General features: G+C 35.2%; 1 protein-coding gene across 5 annotated transcripts; it reads left to right on the forward strand.

The window, feature by feature from the left end:
* Window positions 1-11: 11 nt before the first annotated feature.
* Window positions 12-16848, forward strand: LOC128231340 (UDP-N-acetylhexosamine pyrophosphorylase-like). Of its 5 annotated transcripts, none has more exons than XM_052944021.1 (11): window positions 12-58; window positions 5072-5362; window positions 7354-7558; window positions 7828-8003; window positions 8309-8481; window positions 8873-9066; window positions 9242-9385; window positions 11594-11779; window positions 12111-12143; window positions 12964-13033; window positions 14772-16848. In XM_052944021.1, exons 2-11 carry the CDS (start codon window positions 5086-5088, stop codon window positions 14868-14870), a joined length of 1557 nt encoding a protein of 518 aa, XP_052799981.1. In that variant the 5' UTR covers window positions 12-58; window positions 5072-5085; the 3' UTR covers window positions 14871-16848. The 5 variants fall into 5 exon arrangements, with proteins under 5 accessions (XP_052799981.1, XP_052799976.1, XP_052799978.1 ...); XM_052944016.1 differs by lacking the exon at window positions 12-58 and adding an exon at window positions 1149-1203; XM_052944018.1 differs by lacking the exon at window positions 12-58 and adding an exon at window positions 1149-1203 and having other exon boundaries at window positions 12114-12143.
* Window positions 16849-17082: the final 234 nt, after the last annotated feature.

The following is a 17082-nucleotide window of genomic DNA, read 5'->3' on the forward strand; positions in this document are numbered from 1 at the left end:
ACCGTATTAAGCAAGCGTCTTGGCGTCGACACGCACTTCCGGCTGTCTGTCAAGAAAGGTAAACATATATTTATCCAGTTGGCTTACTCAGATTTTTTCGGTTTAAATTGTATGTTAATTCATCATTTGTTTATGTTGCAATATGCACAGTAAATCAAACAAATAATATATTACCGGTGATATAATTGTTCATTCATTCGCACTCAATCAATTCGTACCTTACAGGCTTAGTTCATTTGCAACACATATTGATGGGGGTAAAATAACAAGGGTCACAAGACCTTAGTATTTATTAAAGCAGAACTTTTGGAAGTAAGATAACAAGAGTTTGGTAAATATCTATCAGGTGCATGGTGTCGGGTCAACATGGCCCGATTACCTTATCGGCCTAGTCCAACTCGGCCTACTCCTTTTTGGCCTACTTTTAATAGGAAGCTTGCCTATGGAATGCCGATTGGTATTATGTTGTTCACACCTAATTTACAGATTATTTCCAACCGTTAATGTGTTACTGTAGAGTGTTAAAGTAAACGCTAAAAACACCTTTGATAATTTAAAATTTCAAAGGATGTTAATGATGTTAAAATATTTATTATATTCAATATTGAAAAGGTATAGGGAGCTGAAAATTCATACTCCTCTCGAGCTGAGCACAGTCACATTTTGTATCCATTTGGACTTGAGCTCACTCATACGTGTTGAGTATTTATGTATATTATGCGATGTGGTTGATTTCAGAGTAAATTAGTAATGAAATTATGATTTTAAAATACCCTACTTTTCTTTCTTTCTAAGTCCATTTAGTCTGTTGAAGAAATAACATGTCTGTTGATATTTAAACATCATCGATGGCGCCACTATATACATAAATATACATACTTTGGTATTATTTATTATTAATCCATGATATAAATGGAATAAAAACTCTGAATAATAAAAATAAAAGTAGGCCGAAATTGACCGGGCCAAAATGGTAACTGGGCCGAAAAGGTAATTGGGCCGAGTTGTCCCGGATTCCAGGTTCATGAAATGTATTTGTCAGTAGTTTACAGCAATTCATCAGACAAGGATTATTTGAAGTTAAATTGTTATAAATTCCAGCTGTCTACAAAATCACATTACACTTTTGCTGGGATTATTAGGCACAGTTCACAAAAAGTGAAATGCCGTCTAATATTTCAATTGAAGGGAGTAAAATCTTAAGTATGTAAAATTTATATTTCTAACAAAGTTATTAAAATGGCCATTGAATGATTTAAAACTGTTAGATCTTGTTTAAATATTCAACTTTAACACAGATTAATGCACCAGTCAAAGTAACCACGGCCCCCTCTGGTCCAAGGAATAGCGGGGACTTTGGCTTTTGATCAAACCAAGCCCGGGTAAAATCTGGTTCAATCCCCGCCAAATGCCCCCGCACCCCAGGGACCCTGGGTAAAGCCCATTCCCCGCCATTTTTGGTGCAAAGACAAAACCACTGCATTCACCCGGCACTGCGGGGCCACCTGGAAAGTAAAAACATGGCTATCCCCAGCATACCTGCGGACCTGGGGGGGGGGGGCAGTGGTTTCAATTGACTTGTGCATTAAAGTACAAGATTCTCATTTTTGTTCTTAATATTAGGAGGCTTTCTAATAATCAAAATTATCTTTATTATGCACTAAAAACATTATGCAGTTATCTTACAATGTACAGCAACATAACTCGCTTTCAGACTAACATAAACAGTATCTTATTTTAGAAAGGATTTAAATGCTAAGACAGTGGAGGGTTGCTAGTGGTGTATTTATCTAAGAGTGATTGTATAATTTGCTGGGTAACTTTTAACCTTTACTTGATCAAAAAACTTTAGTAGCTCTGTGTCAAGGTAGTGCACAGCCTACATTTGGATGTGTCACAGTGACTGTGTGGAGAATGTTCTTTCACTTGTTGCATTGGTCGCAGGAATTAGGGTGTGATATATATTTGAATGGACCTGTTGCACTTGGCCTTGGTTCTTAATCATGTTGTATAGCCCGATGAACGCATCAGAAACCTTAAATTCAAAAAGATGTCTTTCTGACACAAATAAAAATATTTGTCACCTTCCTGTTAGTTTGCAGCCTTTGTCTGTGCAGGAACTTCATCGTGTCAGGAGGGATTTTAAAATTGCAAAGCACATGTGTGCAGTATATAAAGACTTTGTGTCGCATGCAGGACCCACGCCCCTACCTGAAAGGTCTAGGCCACACTTACAGGTTTATCATTATAAACTGGAATGCTACTTATATGCATATACAGCGTTGTTGATCTTGTCCGGGCTGTAATTTTTTCATGCACAGAGGGATATTAAAATGAATTGCCACAAGTGTTTGTTAAAAACGACAAGTCGCCTGCAAGTCCCAAGACCCAACCTAAAAGTTCATGGTCACACTTGGAGTCATTATGAAATGTTGTAATAATATATATATGCACAGAGTATTGTTGGTTGTGTCTGGGCTGTAGCTTTGCCATGCAGAGAGGGATTTTAAATTTACATGGCACATGTATTTGGTGCATAAAGGCAACGTGCCACATGCAAGACCTACGTCTCTACCTCGAATGTCAAGGTCACACTTACAGGTATATCATTATAGAATGCTGCTTTTATGCATATACAGTATAGTTGGTTTGGGCTGGGCTGTTACTTTGTCACATGCAAAGTGGGATTTTAAAAAAAATTGCCACATCTGTTCGCTACATAAAGATGACTTGTAGCAGCAAGACACACAACTCTACCTCAGTGTTTATGGTCACACGTGGACTTTAATCATTATGGTATGCTGCATATATATGCATATACAGTCAGTATAGTTGTTTGTGTCCTGGCTGTAACTTTGTCATGCATGGGGGGATTGTAAGATTCATTTGCACATGTGTTCTGTACATAAAGACGTGTTTGATGTAAGACCCATGTCCCTACCTCTTAACGCATCATTCCTGCACATTTTACATCAAACATCAATTTTTCACTTACTATGACAGCTCTTCGTTCATCTTTTTAAATTCCCAACTAGTTTCGTGAGGAATCACTTGAAGACTATGAAAACATCATTAGACACCCTTTATTTTGGCTAATTGCAACTCGATAAATGTAATTAAAACAGGTATGTAGCAAAGTAATACAATTTCAAATGTATTTTAATAAATCATAAGTTTTATTGTAAGTTTGAGATTAATTTCTAGACTTAAATTTACTAAAATTTACTATAAAATGTAGGATTCTGAAGGAACATCGATAGAATAATAATAAACAGTTAACAATTTACTAAGTGCAATGTTTTGTTTTTGAGGTTTAAAATTTCATGTATTGGAAAATGATGACAGAAGATTAGGAGGTTACAAGGATTACATGCTCATGTCACTTCACCCTCCTGGTGACACAGTGATGCAATCCTCCAGTGCAAATTAGCTTGCTAGTGCTGTAGGTATGCTGACTCGCTCTCAAACACTTCATTGTCTACATGCAAGCATGTATCTTTCTCAAATAATCTTTAAGCCAACAAAATACTGATGTATAATACATAATCAATATGAAATTACTACTTTACTTTAGAAATCTGAAACATGGTTTATAACCAGGAAGAACTAATCAAAATGCACAGTATAATAGTACTTTTCCACTACCTATTAATTTATACCTGTACAAATAGTCTTTAAGATAAATGCAATAAAGCCACAGATACACCAATGTCAAATTTCTTTTAAGTGTGTTGGGGGGGGGGGGATTTATTTCTGAAATGAGGGTTGTCCCAGAATATCTGGACAACTATGATTTCAAAACAAGAAAGAAAAGTAGACATATCAAAGCTTCAAATATTAAATTTAGTTACATTATAATTTTAATGAAATACTACTTTTAAAAACTGTAAACATTATGAAAAAAAACTTAGACATATATTTCCATTTAAAAACATCGCTTCATGAACGTCATACGCTAACAGAAATAAGTATGTTTTTTCCAGACCATTTTGTGTGGTATTTGGTTTTTGGATGACACATTTTCATTAACTGTTATCATGCCCTCAGGATTCCCCTGTATATATATCATCCAATCAAAAAAGGTTGAAGCAACATGCATATACCGTAAAAATACACTATACTTTCTTTGTAGATAGTTATTTCGAAGACATGCGCATGATTAGACTAAAAATTAAATATGCTTTCACTCAGAATCTTACTTTATTTCATTGTGTGTGATGCATTTTCCAAATTTGATATGAATTAATTCATTTTGAATTTTGTATTTATAACTTTTGTGTAATTACACCATGATTAATATGGTTAATATCTCGGAAAGTATTTTGTAAAAAATAAAAGAAATTAAAGAACTTTTGTGATGATCTGTTGATTCATGGGTGTAAGCATGCAAATTTGGACTGTTTATTGAAATTTATGTTATAATTGAAACAAAATTAAGTTCACAGTTGATTCAAATTAATTGTACATAATATAAAGTTTTATACCAATCTGATGTCAGAAACTTAAGCATTTGTCACTGACTTTTGGACAACCCTTGTATATATAAAGTGATACATGACAGTGTTCAGTTAAGTGCTGATATGAATAAAGTTGTCTGAGCACTTTGTAGTATAACTTATTGTGGTTTACGGCTGATAAAAATTTCAGAAAATTAGGTATACTTTAATATATATTATACTGATTTATTAATGCATCTGTGTCATTAATTCCTAGGATACTTGCTATTTAAGGTTGTATTTAACATTTTGAATGTGATTAAACTAATATGGTTTGGCAAATTTATTAGTAAATACAAGAAGAAACTTAAGCTCATGCTTTACCATGAACATCATCACATTGCTGTTCAAGAACAAATGCCTTTGATGAATCATGAGATGATATTAAGTTGATTGTCTTTTTTAAACCACTTAATTAAGTGAAGTACGTTTAGTAAGATTGATATGTATAACTGTAAACACAATGGGAGTTTCATGTCTGACAGAATTTTTTTTTGTAAAAGTGTTATGCATGCATAATTATTTTAAATTATGTGGCCACCTTTGATTTTAAAGTTTGTAAATGTATGCTACAGGAGTGCCGAAAACTATGGATGTGGAAGCGTTGAAACAGCGGCTGAATGGGGCAGGGCAGGGGCACCTTCTGCAGTTCTGGGACTCCCTCTCTTCAGAAGAGCAGACCGCCTTCTTCAACGAGCTCAGCCACATGAACTTTGAAGAGATCAATGGCTTCTTTGAGACGGCCATGCAGTCTCTGAAGCATGTGGCCGACAAGATTGATGACCTGCTGGAGCCTCTGCCAGCTGATGTGTGTGGCAGTGTTACTCGGACAGATCACCAGAAGCAGCAAGAATACACTGCTACTGGTGAGCTTTTTGTGTGTTTTTTTCATTTATGTTTTCAGGCCTTTTCCTATAGTACCCACGGGTCCGACTATCGGACCCATTCCCAAAGCAAAATATAAGATATTTTTCCCAATCTTCAGAAAAAAATCCCAATCCAAAAAAAAAAAAATTTTTTTTTTTTTTTTTTTTTTTTTAGAAATTCTTTTTACCTGTACTGGTTCATTTTCAACATCCTAATAAATTATGTGATGTGAAGTTTTTTTTGGTAATTGAACTCAGAAATCATTGATTTTCATCACATTCAGAGATATGAAATATTATCTGTCATGATTTATTGCAATAGATATTTACACCCCAAGGATTGATATTTCAGCCATTGCGGGTCTTTTAAAGGGAAAATAAACTAATATTAAATCATTTCCTAATTCACAGGAGACTAGACAGCTTTTTCTTTTCACTGTAAAATTTCCCAATTTCCGCATTTTCATGACGCAAAATTTCCCAAAATGTCTAGGGTCTTTTTCCCAAAATGGGTAGAAAAAGCCCTGGTTTTCACGTAGAGTACAAATTTATACATGTATACACATTCAATTTTTAACAATTCTATGTCTTTTATATTCGTATAATTTTATCAGTACACATACACATGTAGGTACCCTCACACACCTCACACTCACCCTCACTCACTGTTCGAATTTGGCAATTCTTCTTGTAGGATTCATATTCATTATTTAATGGTGCAATTAGCTTTTAATAGTTTGATAGTTTTTTGTTTTTTTAGAAAATAAAATAAAAATCATTAACAAAATTAAGAAGTGTGTATTTTCTATTATCCTGAAAAACACCTTTTGCTTGGTAACATAATATTCATTGATTGTGAAGCAATGAAGTTATTTATTTCATTCCATAAAGGTTGTAACTTTCAACATTCCCAGGATTCATGCTCTGCTGTTTGTGTTTTTGTTACAAAAGTCATAAAGAGATGTTATTATTTATTCTGGTGAAGTTTTATCTGGCCCCGATTTCTCGAAACTTCTTAAGTCCCTTATAACAGGATTAAGCTAAGCTCACTATTTTTGGTGTTCAATAAATTGCGTAATATTAACTTCTTTAAGAATTTTTATGCTTTAGATAGGAATTATCAATATGATTATCACAATAAACCATTTTTCATTTATCAAAATTCAATTTAAGTATGTATTTTGGCTAATTGAAATAAGCTACTTAAGCGTGTTAAGCTTAAGAAGTTTCGAGAAATTGGGGCCTGGTTTATAAATAAATAGAAAGGAAAGTTTCATTAATTCAACCACCTAAAGTGTTAAGTTTCTTGATTGTCTCATAAATGTATAATCAATGATCATTTTTCATGTCTAGTTTGTTAAAATTATTGCGCTGTTTTTTTTGTGATACCGTAGTAATATGAATATTTCATGCCTTACATTATTCTTGCCTAGCCCAAGCTTTATGAAAATGAAAAAGGAAGTTAAATTGTTTGGCTAGCACATAACGCTCTGTTTAATATTATCAAAAGTTATTTATTTGATATTCTACCTGTAGTGTAGATAAGATTTTAGCTCTTTGTCAATGAAGTACTCTGATAATATTTCACCTATGGTCGACTGATCGCAACCTTCCTGGTTGTATATATTGATTAGGAGTTGCTGCGTAACCTTTTAAACTTTTAACCCATTTAAAATGTATTTGGTTATATAAGCCAGATGAGGAAGATATTTTTCAGAGACCCTATGACATAGTTTAAGTGTCTTGTTAATCAAAGTTATATAGTATTAAATGATAAAAACATATAACATATATGCAACATTGAACTAACTGAGGTCTTTCATAAAATTTAAAATTTGAGCCTGGTAGTTCACAACCCTCATTGTGGAGTAAATGCTTTAATATGTTTAGCATAGAATAGTTTGTTTGGTTGTTAAACTTTTTTATCTTAATGTTGACATAGAGCAGCACTTTATAGGCCATGTCATAATGGAGTGTACATATATGTTTAGGGTTGCAGGCGATCGGTAGCAGCAGCGTTGCCGTGCTCCTGCTGGCAGGGGGCCAGGGCACAAGACTCGGGGTAGGGTACCCAAAGGGCATGTACAATGTGGACCTCCCCTCGGCCAAAACCCTCTACCAGCTCCAGGCAGAGAGAATACTCAAAGTGCAGGAAAATGCTAAAGAGCATACAGGAAAATCATGTGAAGTACCTTGGTATGCTGCAGTACTATATTCTGATCACAATATTTAGAACAGTAATTGGCTATGATACGTCTACAGAGTAGATCTTGTAGAGCGGGCACCAGTTTGAGATCAGTTTCATTAGGAACAAAAATATTCAATATTGTTTGTGTTTGTTAAAGCAGTCACAAAATGTTTGATCAATGACAGTTCTTGATAATTCTGATTTATGAATGTATAAAAGGTACAGATAGTTGATATATATATGGTAAGGAGAAACAATGTTTGACACAATTTTCCAGGTACATCATGACAAGTGAGCACACAAAAGAGCCAACCAGGCAGTTCTTTGCGAGTCACAACTACTTCGGCCTCAAGGAGAGTAATGTGGTCCTCTTTGAACAGAATCTGCTCCCCTGTATAGGATTTGATGGGAAAATATTCCTCGCAAACCCACACAAGGTTGCCCTAGCTCCAGGTTAGTTTAACAGCGGCATCAAGCAAGGAATTCAAGGGATCAACTGAAAGATGTACACATGTATATTTTCCAATATTTTTTTTTAAAATACCCAGATGTTACTGGGGTAATATAGGATATCTGTTTCTAAAACGGATGTAAACAGATACTTGAGTCTCTGTTAAGTTAGTACATTATGACTTGAGAAAATAGTTCTATCCATTAAGATACATGTATTGTGAAAAATATATGAAAAACTCAATACTGTGTAATCTAAATGATTTCTAAGCATGTTACATGTACTCACAAGTTATAGTGTTAACTAGATGGTAATGGTGGATTATACCGAGCCTTGAGAAGCAGCATTGTACTTGCGGACATGGAGCGACGGGGCATCCAATATGTGCACGTGTACTGTGTGGACAACATACTCGTCAAGATGGCCGACCCACTCTTCCTCGGCTTCTGTATAAACAAGGGAGCTAACTGTGGAGCAAAGGTAGGCACTCAGTGTACTTAAAGGTCAGGAAATATTGTAGTTGAAGTTCATATCAGCTTTATTTTGAGTTTTATATTCTTGTTTCAGTCAGAGATGCCTGTAGCTTCTGATTTTAGCATTATGTGCAAATTTTCTTGAAAATAAACTATTGATTTTATTCAACTGCCAATTGCTTCATTTTGTGAAAGATTTATGGGCACACACATTGGGATTGTAGTACTCTTTGAAACAAACTGCACACTGTCTGGGTGGGTAATAGGCCGAAATCAATATTTGGTATGATCATGTATCAAGACTGATTGTATTTCTATTTTTTTCTGATAAAATATTTAAAGGTGTTTTGCAAACAAAGCTCTTTATATATTGTTTCATTGTGTGTTGATGTTTGCAGGTTGTGGAGAAAGGTTTCCCGACGGAGGCGGTTGGCGTGGTGTGTAAGGTGGAGGGGAAGTACCAGGTGGTGGAGTACAGTGAGATCACACTCCCCACTGCCGAGAAGAGGAACTCTGATGGTCGCCTCACCTTTAATGCTGGCAACATCTGCAACCACTTCTTCACCATGGACTTCCTGAAAATGGTGTCAGAGTAAGGCACATGTAAAGAGAAAAAGTCTTGTAATTTTCTTTTATTCAGTTAGAGGGGTTGACCACTTTCAAAATTAAGAAAAAAATATTGATTAACATGATTTCTAAGCACGTTTATTATCATATCAATTTTTTGTTCCTTATTAAACTATCATGGTTTTATTTGGTTATGTCAGCCCATCACAGGAATCTCAACTTAAACACCATGTTGCCAAGAAGAAGATTCCCCATGTTAATGCTGCCGGCGAACAGATGAAGCCCAATGAGCCCAATGGCATCAAGATGGAAAAATTTGTCTTCGATGTTTTCCATTTTACCACGTAAGTGTAAAAAACATATAAGTGCTAATGGTATCTCTTTATTGAAATGTTTTTTCGAGAGTGTTTTCTGAGAGAAACATTAAGTAGTTTATTTAGAATTTTCATAACTTTCATAACTTCAATTAATATAATCTGCGCCACACAGATTTCCTAAGTTTTCTCCCAAATGGTTGATTTTGTAAGTTCTTGTGCTTATATATGTCTGAATAGTTTACGAGGCTGTATTATGGCACATGTGTAAAGATTTACTTAGCTGGTGAAGGGATTTTACTGCAAACATTGGTGTGATTCAGTATTAGTGTTTACAAGAGATAAGTTTAGACTTCATTTTTTTAAATACACACATAACTTGAATGTTTTCCTGGCCCAAGTTTTAAAGCATTCTAAAACAGTATCTCAGTAAGAAACTCAATAGCGAATTATCAAATTGAGAAAAACAGTGAACCCGAATTATGTATAATATTTATACTATTTTAAAGGCTCAGTTTTAGCTAGACTTTTGGAAGGAAAAAGGGAGCAATTCTATCACCCTGTGTCAGTGTTGGCATCACACCTTGGTTAATGTTTTAGATTGCAAGTAACTGTCAAGGCAATATCTCACTAACCACTTCATGTTTTACACTGGTACTTTATATTGAATTATAACCCTTGTTTGTCTAACGTTTCGAGTGCAAGTGCCAATCATATCATATTTCAGAATACATTATTGTGTTTGATTAAAACTTAAAACAAAGCTTCACAGTTAACACATCCATTAAATTAAGCAAGTTTTGTACCTCTTGATTTTATGCGTGTTCAAAGTTTTGTATGCAATTTCCATAAAGCCCATATCTCAACTACCACTGCATATTTTGACTCAGAATTTAAAGCTTTGCAGCCAACATACCTACTATATTATGCAAGTTAAATTACGCTTGTCTGATTTTAAGAGTAGATCACAGTGATCTATGCATATTTCACACAAGACTCGAATAGTTGATCAAATTATCTTTAAGTAAGCTCTAGTTCATTTTCCTGCTAATTTCCAGCATTTAGAAACAAAAAGAGACAAATTAAATGTTCAATTCAATGGCGTGTTGTTGTTTTTTTTCATTCAAAACTGAAAGTAGTTTTTAACATCACTAAAGCCTTATGCCCACTATTCAAAAAAGAACTCGGCCATTACATCAGTTAAGTCATGCAAATTAAATTTGACATAATTTTGAATTTATTTTAAATAACACTGTTCACATTTTTAGAGTGCCCATAACGGTGGTACCGAGTATTTTCAAATAGTTTTCAATGGTATCATTCTATAGTAGATAATTGTTTGTTTCAGTGTAAGCACCAAATTTTATATTAAACAAGTGGCAGACACGAGTAAAATGTTCACTTTTGATGTTCACAAGGTAAAATATATTATGATCTTACACTGAAACAAACAATTTTTTTTTATTTTATGCCTAAATTTGGTATATAGGGGGTTTATTTTCAGACAGCCAAAAATATCAAAATGATATTAACCCTGTTTAAAAGAGTGAAACTATCAGAAAACATACACTCAATAATCATATTTGAGAAGCTAGCAATATTTGAAACAGCTCAAGAGCTTTCTCAAATAACAACTCAACAACTATAAACAACTTAAGATGAGTCTGTTATTTTAAGTGAATTGGACATCGTGTTTCGCTGATGGTCCAAATGAAAAAGCTCAGATGGAGAACAAAACTGATTCAGTTAACAAAATGGAGTAAAATACTAAGCCTTGTAAGAAATTATTTTGAAAATGGGCCTGGTGAATTAAAGCATTTGTTGCACACAACAGCTCATTTGCATGACATTAGGCAATGTTTTTGTGTGTTGTTTTACTATCATATTATAGAGTAGTGCTGATATTTACTTAACTAGCTTTTTTAACAAAGTGCTTTTTGCTTTTCTTTTCTTTTGTGTGTGTTTTGTTTGTGGATGCCTTGTTTGTGTTTTAACTGGGTGTGGCCTTTATTCATAATAATCTTCAATAAACATTAACACTACTAACATGTGGTTGCCTATAAATTAAATCTTGTGATTTCTTGTTAAATCCTGCATAAAATGTATTGTTTGCTCACTCCCACAAAATCCTGCAATATCAATTCACTTGCTGTGTATACCCACCCCCACCATGTTTATCCCCCACCCCCAATCTCCTGGCCGCCCTGTTGTTTGTGTGTGTTTGTGTCAATGTGACAGGACGTTTGCGGTGTGGGAGGTCCTGAGAGAGGAAGAGTTCTCCCCCCTGAAGAATGCGGACGGGGCTGCGAAGGACACTCCAACCACATGTCGCAGTGACCTGTACAACCTTCACCGGAGCTGGCTCCAGCGAGCAGGTGCAACCTTCACCCACAACGATGGCTCACCTATTCCTCCTATTGCCAGGTAAACATGTTCATACTCTCACAGTGACTCAAAGATGTTATTATGCAGCCCATTGTTTTGATCAACTAAACTGTACACAGAAACCTCTAACTTTTTTATTTCATAATTTCGCAATTACCAAATGGAACATGGAACACTTCTCACACTAGATAAGGTTGTTATTCCCATGTGTATCTCACTATGAAATAGTCATTATGAGTAGCAATCTGAATTAATTTTAGACAAAAAGCATGACATGTGTAGCCACTATCATGTTATCCCTCACACCCACCTGCCCAAACTCACACTTGTTGTTGCATGTTAACACTTGCATGTTGTTGTTGTATTTCAGCAGTAACAGCAGCAATGCTGGAGCAGGAGACAGGTAATAGAGAGTTATTGAAATATAATGTATTGAAATAAAATTCAGATGTACTGTCTAAAGTTTTCTAGTACACTTGATAGGCATTTCTGGTGAATTCAGCCATACTAGAAAACTCTTTCTGGCACCCCCCAAGTTAGATGAGTCACGCTCTGTGACCCAATACTTTTCATTTCTTTTATTAAACACTTTATGTAAGCATAATTATGATATTTTTATAGATGATTTCCATGAGCATTAACTTAACAAATAATGTAGGTTCAAAAAACAAAAAAACTTTTTTTTAAAAGATGTGATATTGAAGGAAGTTCTTAACGTATGCAGTGAATATGACATCAGTAAACATCTTTGCACGCTATTTGAATACAATAAACAAAAATCTGTTTTTAATGTCCTTTTTGTCACCGAAAGTATTTTAAGGTATGCTAGAAAAAATATTAATCATGTATGTCCGGTCCGGATAGAAAAATCTGACCCTCGGGCATGTTGGGTAGCCGGAAACTCGGCAAGCCTTGTTACCTGGCAACTTAGGTGCCCTCGAGTCAGATTTATCTATCCGGACTGAAAACACATCACAGATATAATTAGTCCTGTTTTGTTTAAGATTTTTGTTTTTTATGATCAGTTTATATTGTGTAATATGAAATTGGTTTAGTGTATATTTAGACTTCAAGATTAAAAACCAAAAACTAAGACTAACTTTGCTGTTTTAACTTTTTATAAATTAAACACATGAAAACCATTCATACTTTCATTATTTTCCAATTACTTGTGTAATTGATGCCTTCCTTGATGTGTATGTGCTGTGTTTGTGTTGTTGCAGCCAGCGGACTTGTGAAGAGTTCAATGAGATAGTGTGTGAGGTATCCCCGCTCGTCTCCTATGGTGGAGAGGTAACCACGCAATATTCTTAGATTTACACAAGTTCACAGCATTATTATGAGGTCTAGTATGCTATAATTGGCAACAAACATGTCATGCAGGGCATATGGCCTACCGGTTCTAGTAACAGAAAATTGCTATGGTATGAGGAGATAATTGACATGCGGTATGCATATGGAGTCTCCTTATGAGTTTAATGAGAAACATTTTTATGCCCCCGAAAGTGGGCATATTAAAATCGCACCGTCTGTCCTTCCGTCCGTCCTTCTGTCCGTCCGTGTGTCCGGCTCAATAACTTGTGTCCGGGCTGTAACTTTCCCTTGTATGGACAGATTTTAAAATGACTTGCCACATGTGTTCCACATATAAAGATGACGTGTCGCGTGCAAGACCCGTGTCCCTACCTCAAAGGTCAAGGTCACACTTAGTCTTTATTCACAATGGAGTGCTGCATATAGGACATAGAGTATGGGTTGTCGTATCCCAGCTGTAACTCTCCCTTGTATGGACAGATTTTAAAATAACTTGCCACATGTGTTCCACATGCCAAGACGACGTGTCGCGTGCAAGACCCGTGCCCCTACCTCTAAGGTCAAGGTCACACTTAGTGTTTATTCCCAATGGAATGCTGCATATAGGACATAGAGTATAGGTTGTCGTGTCCGGGCTGTTACTTTCCCATGTATTGACAGATTTTAAAATAACTTGCCATATGTGTTCCACATACCAAGACGACGTGTCGCGTGCAAGACCCGTCTTCCTACCTCAAAGGTTAAGGTCACACTTAGGTCTTTATTCACAATGGAGTGCTGCATATAGGACATAGAGTATAGGTTGTCGTGTCCGGGCTGTCACTTTCCCTCTTATGGACAGATTTTAAAATAACTTGCCACATGTGTTCCACATACCAAGACGACGTGTCGCGTGCAAGACCCGTGCCCCTACCTCAAAGGTCAAGGTCACACATAGTGTTTATTCACAATGGAGTGCTGCATATAGGACATAGAGTATAGGTTGTCGTGTCCGGGCTGTAATTTTCCCTTGTATGGACAGATTTTAAAATAACTTGCCACATGTGTTCCACATACCAAGATGACTTGTCGCATGCAAGACCCGTGTCCCTACCTCTAAGGTCAAGGTCACACTTAGGTGTTTATTCACAACAGAGTGCTGCATATAAGGACATAGATTATAAGTTTTCGTGTCTGGGCTGTAACTTTCCCTTGTATGGACAGATTTTAAAATAACTTGCCACATGTGTTCCACATACCAAGACGACGTGTCGCATGACAGACCCGTGTCCCTATCTCAAAGGTCAAGGTCACACTTGGGTGTTTATTCACAATGGAATGCTGCATATATAAGGACATAACAGTGTCGGTTGTTAACTATGGGTGGTATTTTTTATGTTTAGAGGAAATTTAAAATAACTTGCCATATGTATTTGACATGTAAAGGCAAGATCAACTTTTCATGTACTGACCTTGTTCATAGGTCAATGTCACAATTGGGGGCATTCGTCACATACTGTGACAGCTCTTGTTTAACTTTAAATTTAAAATACAAACATTTACATTGTCAAAGAAAATATGTATTAAAGTGACTGAAATAGGTTTCATAGTCAAAATATTTAAGAATGCTGAGAAAGTGGAATGTCATGGGAACGTACAATTTTAGTACTAAGGACTTCATTAATTGAATAAATGTTATATGGAACCTTTCATTCAAGTGAGATTTGCTGTGTTTCAGGGTCTTGATACTATTGTGCATGGGAAGTCATTCCTCCCTCCAGTTTGTATGGAGAGGGACGGAGCAGGAAAGGTCAAGGTCACTAACGGAACCAGCTGATTGGCTCACCTTTTTCACATGACCTAAGTAGACATTACATATTATAGACTAGAGATTGTGAGAAAGATTACAACACTGCAGCAACAACCTTATATTGACCATTAAAAGTAATGTGGAACAAATCATAACAGCTTTAAGAATGGTTTTGCTGTGGTAACCCTAGCACAGCATGACATTTTGTGTTGAAACTTATGAATATTATTATTTTGTATTTATATATTTTTAATAATTTTAAGTCTGCAATCTCTTGTTAGTTTTTACTATATGATAGTAGTTGAATGATATTTTATATTTATTTATAAATAATTTTAATTTTATTAATTGAATAGAGAACACTGTCAAACATTATCTTTAAGTGACTAATGTCAAATTAGTTATATAGTCTACTAATAATATTGCATATTAATTTATTGTTAAATACTATGAAATCTAATGTTTTATATCTTTATATAAACTGTTCGATTTGGAATTTTTCGAAGGCAGACAAACTTCTAATTTTATTTAATGGAGTTCCTTGCTAAAATTTAGTGCTAACAACATTCTGTTTCTTGTGCCATTTGATTTTATTGTGTTTAAAATATGATCAAATTGCCCAGATTCGAAAAGAAAAATGTTTGGAGCTAATGTTAGTTCTTCTTATCTGGTTTGGATTTTAAACTGTTCAAGGAGCCCAGCATCAAATGTTGCATCAGTACGGGCGTGAATTGGATTGAATTGAATCAACCATGTTGAACATACATGCTTTTTCCACAAATATGAACTTAATGTCATTGCCCATACTTTTTACTTTGAAAAAATAAAACCAACTATACGAAGCCGCTATATATATATATATATGTGTGAGTGTGTGTGTGTGCGTGCATGTGTGCGTGTGTTGGTGTGTGTCCTACCAGGATAGGTAAACAGCCAGATTTTCAAGCCTGGAAAAAATCAAATAGAAATTCTGTATGTGTATACTTATGTATATGCATAATTATTTTTAGCTCGACTATTCGAAAAATAAGGAGAGCTATCCTAGTCACCCGAGCGTCGGCGTCGGCTTAACCATTTATGTTAAAGTTTGCGTACCACCTCAAATATTTTCAAAGTCCATTGACATATGGCTTTGAAACTTTGCACACTTGTTCACCATCATGCCCCCAACCTGTACACAGGAGGAGGTAACTTTATCAAGCATTTTGACAAAATTAAGCCCCTTTTTCGACTTAGAATTTACGTTTAAGTTTACGTACCACCTCAAATATTTTCAAAGTCCATTGACATCTGGCTTTGAAATTTTGCACACTTGTTCAACATCATGCCCCCAACCTGTACACAGGAGGAGGTAACTTTATCAAGCATTTTGACAAAATTATTCCCCTTTTTTTACATAAAATTTACGTTCAAGTTTGCGTACCACCTCAAATATTTTCAAAGTCCATTGACATCTGGCTTTGAAACTTTGCACACTTGTTCACCATCATGCCCCCAACCTGTACATAGGAGGAGGTCACTGTATCAAGCATTTTGATAAAATAATGCCCCTTTTTCGACTTAGAATTTACGTAAAAGTTTGCGTACCACCTCAAATATTTTCCAATTAAATATCTCACCACATCATGTATTGCATTGAAATCTAATATAACAGTTCATGCATGTTTCGCCAAAAACTTTCAATTCATACACTGAAAAGCGGCGGAATAGTCGAGCATGCTGTCTCTGTGACAGCTCTTGTTTATGTAGAGTTGTGAATTTCCATAGAATGCATAATGGTCTAGTAATAAATAAGTTACAATAGGTGCAATCTCGCTGTTAAAGCAATTTTCTAACCTGACCGGTGGTTTATTAAATTTTTGTCCTGAAGTAATTGAATGAGATTTTAAATGAATATGATGAAATATTTGTAAACTATTATGCATGTTTTTTCATTGATTTATTCGTAACATTCCCTGGAAAGTTTTGAAGTGTTACATTTGACATTAAAAGCTCATGACCAGTATTTAATGTGTTTTTCTCTTGCTGGTTCACATGTTATTGGTGTTCACTATGTTTAGAATTAATTAGCTTTTGACAAAGTGCATAGACATATTATTTATTATAATTATTTATTTTGGAGAAAAAGTGCTGATCTGACATAACACTTCAACAAAGAAAAATATTAAATTTACTGTAATTATGTCTCCGCCATTCGTGCGGAAACATATTGTTTTTACCCTGTCCATCAATACGTCTG

This window comes from Mya arenaria, chromosome 4 (assembly GCF_026914265.1).
Source record: "Mya arenaria isolate MELC-2E11 chromosome 4, ASM2691426v1".
NCBI lineage: Eukaryota > Metazoa > Mollusca > Bivalvia > Myida > Myidae > Mya > Mya arenaria.

Excerpts from the sequence above, each read along its gene's own strand:
- LOC128231340 (XM_052944016.1), top strand. The coding sequence starts at position 1,164 with ATGCCGTCTAATATTTCAATTGAAGGGAGTAAAATCTTAA. Across the intron at positions 7,559-7,827 it reads AAATCATGTGAAGTACCTTG|GTACATCATGACAAGTGAGC; the intron begins GTATGCTGCAGT and ends ACAATTTTCCAG. Across the intron at positions 13,034-14,771 it reads TCGTCTCCTATGGTGGAGAG|GGTCTTGATACTATTGTGCA; the intron begins GTAACCACGCAA and ends GCTGTGTTTCAG.